The sequence below is a fragment of the Papaver somniferum genome, chromosome 2, assembly GCF_003573695.1.
Source record: "Papaver somniferum cultivar HN1 chromosome 2, ASM357369v1, whole genome shotgun sequence".
NCBI classification, from domain to species: Eukaryota; Viridiplantae; Streptophyta; class Magnoliopsida; order Ranunculales; family Papaveraceae; genus Papaver; species Papaver somniferum.
In genome coordinates this window covers 180798984-180809012 of record NC_039359.1, presented here as the reverse complement: position 1 = coordinate 180809012, position 10029 = coordinate 180798984, and the positions used below count along the sequence as shown (strand labels likewise).

The following is a 10029-nucleotide window of genomic DNA, read 5'->3' as shown; positions in this document are numbered from 1 at the left end:
AACACGTATCCGCTAAACTGCTTACAAATTCGAGTATATATCTGCTGCTTACGAATTCGAGTATGTATCTGTTGAACTGCTTACAGGAAAAGTACATGTTTGTTAGAATCAATGATAAATAAATTAGAAAACGTTTTACATCACATATATTGTAGGATCATACCATTAATCTCTAGTATTTCTTTAATACAAAAGAGGTACAGTTTTGCATGATTGAACAGGGTGACATAACCACTAAAAAACTAACCAACAAAATTAATGGCCATAAGAAGCTACTGAATATCTACAGCAAACCCTGAAAGTGATTATCAAGGATCGAGTGATACATAGCAAACTAGAGCAACATATTAGGATGCTTTGCACAAATGAAAATGTAACAGACAACATTTCAATTCTCTTACCACACAAAAGAAGCTGCCGCTTTCCAGGAGTATCGGCTCCGTGGTTGCTAAATTTTGCTTCCAGAACCGCTATTAGCGCAACATTATCCTATACAAAATTGAATGGACAAATAGAATAATACAGGGAGTAAGATTCTGGGAAAGAATCTTAGCACCAACTAACTGCATAAGAGACTCCCAAAGAAGAAAAATCACCTTAAGAAGTCGAGACAAAGCAGCTTTCTTCTGAGTGATTGGGACCACAACATCTGTCAGTGACTGAGCAGCCTTGTTGAATTCGACCTACATACAAAAGTAAACTGTTTAACATGTGAACCAACAAAGTAACAATAATTCAAAAGAAAGTCTGTCATCTCCAAACCTCGTATTTCTTCACATGGGAAAATCTGTCCCTTCGGAAAAATGTTGCACAACCATCGATAGTATAAGTCCCGGTGTAAACCTACAGTGAACAGATTCATTATCACAAACTGAATATCTGGAGTTTATGACCATTAAATCAAAAATGTCCGCAAGCAAACCTCTGTTGTCTTCTTCTTGTAGAGAGCTTGATAACCATGTTTGTCCAACTCAGGGGCGAAAAACTCATCAAAATGATCACTTTGAACCTGAAATAAGAAATGATTAGCTTTGTTGCAACTAAATCCTTAACTTAAGGATTGGCTATGTGGACATAATCTTGAATCCAAGCTAATACAACAATTTCATATCTAACTTATTTAGTATTCCAGTTCATTATACATGCACTGGAATACCATGAAAAGGAAAAACCAGAATGGCTTCTGTCAAAATTATTTGATGTAAGAGAGAAGTTTGTAACAGTACGTCATATATGTACTGCATATTCATGAACTAAAAAATCAATTGCATGTCAAGAAGAAGTGATGAATCCATGCATATAACTGAATCAAAGCACATACTTCGGTATTACACATACGTACTCATGGATCAAACCCAAAAACAATAGCAAAACTCAGAAATATAAACGAATCAAAGCACATATTTCAGTATTACACATACTTACTCATGGATCGAACCCAAAAACTTTTGAATATAACCGAATCAAAGCACATACTTCAGTATTACACATACGTACTCATGGATCGAACCCAAAAACAATGGAAAAACTCTGAATATAACCGAATCAAAGCACATATTTCAGTACTACACATACGTACTCATAGATCGAACCAAAAAAAATGGCAAAAATTTGAATATAACCGAATCATAAGAATTTTATATCAGTACGTCGTATACGTACTGTCAATTCATACACAAAAGCAAACTGTATCAAACCTAAAAACATAATAGCATCATGAAAATCGATTTGATCTTCATAATACAATCGAAAAAAAAAATCAAATGAAGAAAAACGAACAAAATAATCAAAAAAGATGATTTAATAAATTGAGTTTCTGTCAGTACGGGATATACGTACTGTTGCTTCATATACAAAAACAAACTGAAACACATCTAAAACCAACAAAATGGAAGTGGTATAAGTAAATCTAACAATGAAATGAACAAAAAATATGATTATTCATCTAGATCTGGTAAATAATCAACAAATCAAACATGGAGATAGAAAAGCGTAATCAAACACAACAACGATTCGATCGTGAAACCCTAAAATAACATTGATTTGATAGAAACGAGAAAGATTGAAGAATTTTTTTTGGATCTGTACAAAATCCATTTGCAGCAGCAGTGAGAAGAAAGAGAAGAAGAAAACGAATATGAAAGGTTAATGTTCTTCTCGTGCTTATAATCCCTGTTAAATAGGGAGGGTTATTTGTGGTATTTTTAAATTTCGCATTAGTTATCCCGCACGTGTAAGGACCTGGGCTTAAAAAATTAGGTCAATTTTTATGTTTTCTCTTAATTATGGACCCCTGTTTACTGGGCTTTAGTGGGTGGACCTGCCACTAACTAAGAACACTATAATAGGATCTATAGTTAATTCCTACATTTCTAAATAAAGGTTAGCCAGCTTCAAACTGAAACATGGTACGTCACAATCAGCAAGTATCTTTGTAAGATCATGTGTTACAATCAACGAATTTTGAGTTCTTCATTTGCCCACTTGATGGTAGCTATTGCATCTATACTCTCAGCCACAATGGGTGAACCTGATGTTAGATATAATTTAGACCCATATGCTAATTAGGTGATAACGAATTAATTATCTTCGATCAGGTCTGTGAAATACCACCATGTCTTTCCTTGGAGATGGTAACCAAAATTACATTGCAAGTTTAAAAGATAACAGGATTGATAATTCTTAGCCTTTGTGAACAACTTTGTCACTGAGATGCAGGACTCTAAGTATGTCTTCGTGAAAATCTGTGAACAGTAAAAAGGTAAAATCATCCTTAGCAGCTGACTTGAATCCGGCAAGCAAATATCGAAGTTGGAGAATTATAAATAAAAGGCAAAATATAAATAAGAAATTGAGAAAATACTAAGGTATAAAAGAACCAAAAGCCAAATATGTGAAACTACTAAGATATAAAGGTATAAATATTGAATCTGGCAAGCAAATACAGGCGATCACGTGAGGTCATAATAATTCACGAAATAAATATAAAATTGAGCAACTACTAAGGTATAAAAGAACCAAAAGTCAATTATGTGAAACTCGAAAACTTTATGTTATAGCTTGCAATAATGAAGATAAAAATACAAATATCATCGCCACATTTTACACTGACCATCCAAAATTACTTTACCAAACAGAAATCCACTAACAACAAAACCCAAGCACAGTAATTCATAAGCACACAAAAGTAACTTGCGATAATACTGACAATACAAATTTTCCTAATCGCTCAGGTTCACCACACATTAGTTGGTGTCCACGATAAGAAAAAAAAAAACTCAAGCAAGACAAACTTGAAAAAATTTAAATTTTCACTGTACCACAGTTCTTCTGGTAAACCGTAAACAAAACGTCCCCATGATCATTGTACATTCCTAGTCACAGAACTCCTAAATATTAAGGTATGGAATAATGGTATCCATTTGTCCTGAACTTCATAATCATTGCTACAATTGAATCAAGCAATGCTAATTAATCCGAAAATCATCATGAAAAGTTTTACCAGACCACAATCCATGATAACAACATATTGTTGCTTACCTCAGCCGAGACTGAGAAAACTAATCTCAGTATAGTTTGCCTTCTTCCTTAGTATAGTCGGCTTCTCCATAGCTTCAATGAACCTGCCTGCGTAAGAGATTTGAAACTTCAAATGACATCGAACTGAATCCATGATGATGAAACAAATTAATTGAGCTTGCTAGAGTTAGCCTACAAATTTCAACAATAAAAAAATACTATTGCTAACTAATGAAAGTTCCCTTGAAATAATCCAGAGTTTTTAGCATTTCTGTGGTGCAACAGAGAAAATGCGCTTCGGCGCTTCGCACAAAAGTAATATTGGCCCCAGGCCCCCAGCACCTCTTTATTGAACTGGAATTTCTGAAAAATAACCAACAAAATTTCGAGTTGGAGACAAAAATTTAAGCCTCGGTAATTGAGTAATCCAACTTGAATCTGAACATAAAGTACTGAATAGAAAGATGAAAAATTAATCATCGCGCTGAAACAAAATAACAAACCTCATCCTCCATAGCTACCATGTACTTGTTTTCTGGCATTGATGGTACCTTTTATAAAGTCAATAGAAAATATACAGAATTCTGCTTAATCACAAAGAACCCATAAAACAATTCGCAAATGTACCTGCAGAGCAGCTCCATTTTCTCTGTCATTTAGCTCCATATGTGTGCCTTTCGACCAAATTTATTGGTTGTTAATTATCTTTGAAAAAACAAAATAGCAGTACATGACTGTACAAAAAGAGAAAAGATGAAGTCTAGTGTTTGCTTTACATATCCCTGAATTTCAAACACCACATGGAACTTGGCTTACATGTAAAACAAAGAACAAAAATCTGATGTAAAACGCATAGGAATATAGGATCAATCCAGCCCTTCTTCATGTCCCTGCAGACATACTTATAAACTTGTAACCTTCGTTGACTTCCATTTTCAAATATCTTATTACAGTTAAATATGTAGTGTTTTAAGTTTGAGTTATATTCCTGAACGTGTTTGTCCTTGACATTAAACAAAATATACTACAATGTATGTATGCATGCTTGCCTACATAGTGACGTCTATTGTTTTTGGTCCAGATATGGATGGAAGAATGCAACTTGTTGAAACTCACCTGTTAACACTGAACCGCGCTACTATTTCTTCTTCACATGACCCATTAGGTTACCTAGCTAGCATTGCAGGATCAACTCTAGGCAAAAGAATATCATCAGCTTAAAAGACAATAAACATTAATAAATTTGAAAAACTCTACAGTGGAATCCATATTATACATTGAAATTTTTTTTAGGTAAAACCGCCAAAAACTTTTTTCTCTTGGCACAACGTATCTATTAAGACAAAAGGATGACTCCAAACTTGAACTTGACAGAAAACATCAATGAACCATAAGTAACAAAATGCAGCATGGGAAAATTAAAAAAAAAACTGCATGTTTAGTTAAACTAACCCAAAAGGCCTTTAGGGGGTGTATATTATAAACCTGTTACCATGAGATTTTTTAGTTTAGCTCAGTGACTTTGTTCTTCCAGAACTGAGAAAACCTGTGTTTATCAAAAACAGAATCAACACAAAACAATGAGAAACTTTCATAGTTCGAAAATACCTTAAATATCAAAATATAAATAAGAACCCTAATTTTTAGATTAACCAAATGAGTCATACCAGGGATTAATGGATCCAGTAAATCTTCATGCGCTTGGGTTCATAAGACTCCATTGAAGTGATTGCTCCAGAACTGAGAAACCCTGTGTTTATCAAAAGAAGAATCAACACAAATCAATAAGAAACTTTCATAGTTCGAAAATACCTGCAAAATCAAATTACAAATAAGAACCCTATTTTAAGATTAACCAAATGAGTCATTCCTGGATTCAGCGGAAAAAATCTTCATGCGTTTGGGTTTATAAGTCTCCATTGAGTGATTGCATAGAAAAAAAGACGACTTCAATTCCATTAATTGCAGAGAAATCCAATTGGTTGTCAAGAATTTGAAACGGCTAGGACAATGTTTTACTTTGGTGCGTTTTTTTTCTTTTGTTGGTCTTTCATTGAAGGAGTAATGAGCGAGAGAGGAACATAAATCCAACGTGGCTCATTCATGGTCATTGGATTAAGACATAAAAAGTGGAATCATTTTCAGCCACGATTTATATTTAGAACTTTGAGAGGAATTTAGTCCGTCCCAAAACAACTCAACTTAGTCCATGGGATTGTTAAAAAACAATTTGTTTTTGTTAGAATGATGGAATCATATTATATCTGATTTTATTTTAGGGAATATGTAGATACAGTGTCTCTCTATATAAAGCATTTGATGCAAAAGCCAACCCTGTTATCCACGATGCTACTTTTTTTGGATTTTTTTGTTCTTGCTATTTATGATTTTTTTGTCTGATCTAATTTCGCTTTTTGGTTTGCAGGTACCTCGATCATGATCCTGTGATAAACGTTTTTTGCAACCGGTGATATGTCAAGCAATATTAAGGTATAAACTATTACTCTTGCAAATATTGTTCCGGTATAAAACACCATGTTTGTTTTTTGATCCTCAGGTCTTATAGATGCATCAAGGCACGAATTGTTTTCTAATATGCACGTCTTATCCATGCATCAAGACGAATTTTACAACATCATGGTCATCAAGACGAATTTTACAACTCTTCTTGGTGTCTGTTGATCACTGATTTTACGTTTCTTTGTTTCGTTTGCACTTTACAGGAACGTTGAAAACTATTTCATGGGAAGCACAAAATTAGATTAGGTGATTTCTTTCATTATTGTGAATATTGTTACCGAAAAAGTTATTTTCGAAATTAGCCGATAGTTCATAGACAAAAACAAGTAATATCTAATATGGTGTAGCAAATTATCAAGCCATGCTTCAATATATAGTTTTACTGCAATCATCCTCACTCCATTACCCAAGACAACAAAATCAAATTGTCTTAAGCCGACTATTTCAGGACAATCGATATTTTCTTCCACAGGTACCTGTTTCTAGGTAATCAAAATCATTCTTTTGTTAGAATGACCTCTAACTCTATACTTTTTTTTACTTTGAAATCATACTCTTGGTTTAGTTTTTTGTAGTCGATTACTTTTTTCTGGCCAGATTCATATTGTTTTAGATGTTTTAGCCGCGCAATACTGAGGTATAAACTCATTATTGAAAATATTTTTGTGATGCCAAACACCATAATTATATTATTTATATTTTCCAGGTATAAATGATGCATAAGACACTTATAATTTTTGTTTATTTAGATTGTCTTTGGTTCGGCTGTTGCTAAATCAGGAAACAAAAGTTTCTTCTATCTCAAAACTGATCATAAGTTCATCATCTGTTCATATTGATCTATTTAATTGTTTATTTTTTAATTTTATGTAATTTTGGTTGTTGGTTTTGTTTATTCACTATATAAGCATCCGAGCAAGAACCGAACCTCATCGTACTTTCTTTTTACTTATAGGGGGTTTTGTTGTTGTTTTTTGTTTTTTTTCTTGAGATTTAGGGTATTGATGTTTAATCTATTTTTTGTTATTTGTTTTGCATGTACATCAAAAGGGTAATCAGTTGGAAATGGGGATCTCATGAGTACGAATAACATAGGTGATGGAATTAATCTTGATGTTTCTGTTTTATTTTCTACGGGTACTCTTCGGTCTTAACTCTCATATTTGACTACATCAAAAGGGTAATCAGTTGGCAATGGGGATCTCATGAGTACGAATAGCATAGGTGATGAAATTAATCTTGATGTTTCTGTTTTATTTTCTACGGGTATTCTTCGTTCTTAACTTTCATATTTGACTTTCTATCATAGGTTGTTCAGGGATCTACAAAATCAAATCCGAAGCCGTTATATTTGTTCTCTGGTTCGAGCGATGATATATGTAAATACTAAATCTCAAGATTTTTGTTGATTCTCTAATATGGTCGGCTGTGTATTTTCTTCTCTGGAATTGCAGACATAAACAAATGAACCGGGTTGATTGCCCCTAGGGTTTTTTTCCTTTCTCAAATGCCCTTGCATGGTTTGTGGTTTGTGCGACAAGAACACATCCAAGTTCTCTCCTTCCCTTTATTTTTGGTAAATACAACATTATTTCCAAACAATTCGGTATAATTTCCTTATTTTCTATTTCAAGATATTCTTCGGCTCAACCTTATCTATAAAACGTGATACCAAAACCCAAATCTCATTCGGCGCCGCTACTCTCTTCAAGGTATTTTTTTTCTTCTCTAAGGTTTTGTTTTCTGCATTACTACGTGCTTACGTTATTTTTTTGTTTGATCCGTGGATGTTTTTTCTTTGGATCATCCAAGAAGTCCACGAAACCAACGCTCTTTCTCTCCTTCGAGAACAACTCGGTGATCTTTTATGTTTGAATCTTTCGTTCACGGGAAAAGCTCTTAGGGTTTTATGTGATAAAAAAATACCAACCAGCAGCCGGCTTGATCGTAACTTTTTTTTTGGTCTGCAGGTCTTATAAATGCTTAAACTGATGTTTTTGCAGGGAAAGTGAACGATGCTCCTTCTCTCTTTCGAAGGAAGACAACTCGGGTTTTTTTATCTTGCTTAAAAATCTTTGTTCAAGATAAAAATTTCTTGAGCTTCGCTTATAGAATTATAATATAAAATATAAAAACATTTACGAATTTGTCAAAAAATGATACGCCTACCAAAAATAATAAAAATCTTGATATTTTTAAGTCTTTGAGGAATATTGATTTCAAGAATAGTCTTTTTGAAGCTCGAGTCTCTATAAAAGGCGTTAGTCAAAGTAAACCCATTATTATGGGTTTGTAATGTTTTATCTTTGGTTGTCGTTAGTTTTGCAGAGAAAGTGAACGATGCTCCTTCCCTATTTCGAAGGAAGACAGCTCAGGTGATTTTTTTATCTTGCTTAGAAATCTTTATTCAAGCTAAAAATTTCTAGAGTTTCGCTTATAGAATTATAATATAAAATATAAAAACATATACGAAATATTCAAAAAATGATACGCCTGCGAAAAATAATAAAAATCTTGATATTTTTAGGTCTTTGAGGAATATTGATTTCAAGAATAGTCTTTTTGATGCTCGAGTCTCTATAAAAGGCGTTAGTCAAAGTAAACCCATTATTATGGGTTTGTAATGTTTTATCTTTGGTTGTCGTTAGTTTTGCAGAGAAAGTGAGCGATGCTCCTTCCCTATTTCGAAGGAAGACAGCTCAGGTGATTTTTTTATCTTGCTTAGAAATCTTTATTCAAGCTAAAAATTTCTAGAGTTTCGCTTATAGAATTATAATATAAAATATAAAAACATATACGAAATATTCAAAAAATGATACGCCTGCCAAAAATAATAAAAATCTTGATATTTTTAGGTCTTTAAGGAATATTAATTTTCAAGAATAGTCTTTTTGATGCTCGGGTCTCTACAAAAGGCGTTAGTCAAAGTAAACCCATTATTATGGGTTTGTAATGTTTCTTAGTTTTATCTTTTAGTATTTTTCAATTTAAGATTTATTGTCGTGTTGTTTGCTATTTTGCAGGTCTCTAAAAGACCTTTCTTAAATATATAGTCGATTGCTTATTCCATTTATTCCTCTGTTTTCTCTATTCAACTATTTCTCATCTCTCTGGTCTATCTTTTTTTTCCCATGCCAAATTCGTTCGACTGGTTATTATTGATTTTCATTTTAGTGTATTTATTATTTGTTGTGATTATTTCGCAGGTGCGATTTTGGCAGGAAAATAAAAATAAAATAACTAAATAACAATTCTCAGTAGGTGTTTGCACATATGAAAGATTATCGTAGGTGCATAAATTATTAAAAGTAATTCAAGAAAGGATTCCGGTTATTAAAGATAAATCCTAACATGCCACACACATGTATTGGTCTAGGACTCATTCCAAATCATCCCGCCCGCTAATGATAACTTGGAATTAATTCACATCATATGAGGATGTGTTTTCCATGTGGGCCATTTCTTGGGCCGAATTTCTAAACACTGATCAACTCTATGGAGGAGGTTTTAACCATCTTTTTTTTTAGCCTGAACCTTGAAACCATCCAAAATATATGTAAATAATAACTAATAATGTCTTTTCCAAGAAAAGAACAATTACATTTGTAGTATGTTGACGTAATTTACAATAATTTAAATCAGGTTTTCCTCTTAAAGCAAAGGGTAAAACTGGATTTGTTTAAATAAATATTATATTTTTTATGAAGCATAAATAAATACTCCCTCCGTTCCTTTTTAATAGGCTGATTTTGTTTTTAGAGAAATTTAAGAAAATTAAGAGAACTAATCATTGAAAGTGGTCCTCACGACACTTGTTGTAATAATTATAATGTGAGTTCTTCGTCTTTGGCAAATTCAGTTAAATAATTGCAACCTAATTCTTCTTATAACATGACTCTTTTTCTAGAAGATTCACTCAAGCAGCTGATTGGAAGTTCACATTGGACACAAATATTAATAGACCAATTAATTAACTGAAACTGAACAGAG

At 32.9% G+C, this 10029-nt stretch overlaps 1 protein-coding gene and 1 long non-coding RNA gene across 2 annotated transcripts; one reads left to right on the top strand and one right to left on the bottom strand.

Moving 5' to 3' along the window:
* Positions 1 to 272: 272 nt before the first annotated feature.
* LOC113352476 (carbon catabolite repressor protein 4 homolog 1-like) lies at positions 273 to 4185 on the bottom strand. Its single transcript, XM_026596290.1, has 7 exons — positions 4147 to 4185; positions 4023 to 4070; positions 923 to 1009; positions 763 to 843; positions 597 to 683; positions 402 to 489; positions 273 to 295 (listed from the first exon to the last, which is right to left on the bottom strand). The coding sequence occupies exons 1-7, from the start codon at positions 4183 to 4185 to the stop codon at positions 273 to 275; spliced, it is 453 nt and encodes a 150-aa protein (XP_026452075.1).
* A 3273-nt stretch (positions 4186 to 7458) lies between these two features.
* LOC113354288 lies at positions 7459 to 9578 on the top strand. Its single transcript, XR_003361781.1, has 4 exons — positions 7459 to 7751; positions 8010 to 8414; positions 8688 to 8742; positions 9246 to 9578. It is a non-coding gene; the product is annotated as an uncharacterized LOC113354288 (long non-coding RNA).
* Positions 9579 to 10029: the final 451 nt, after the last annotated feature.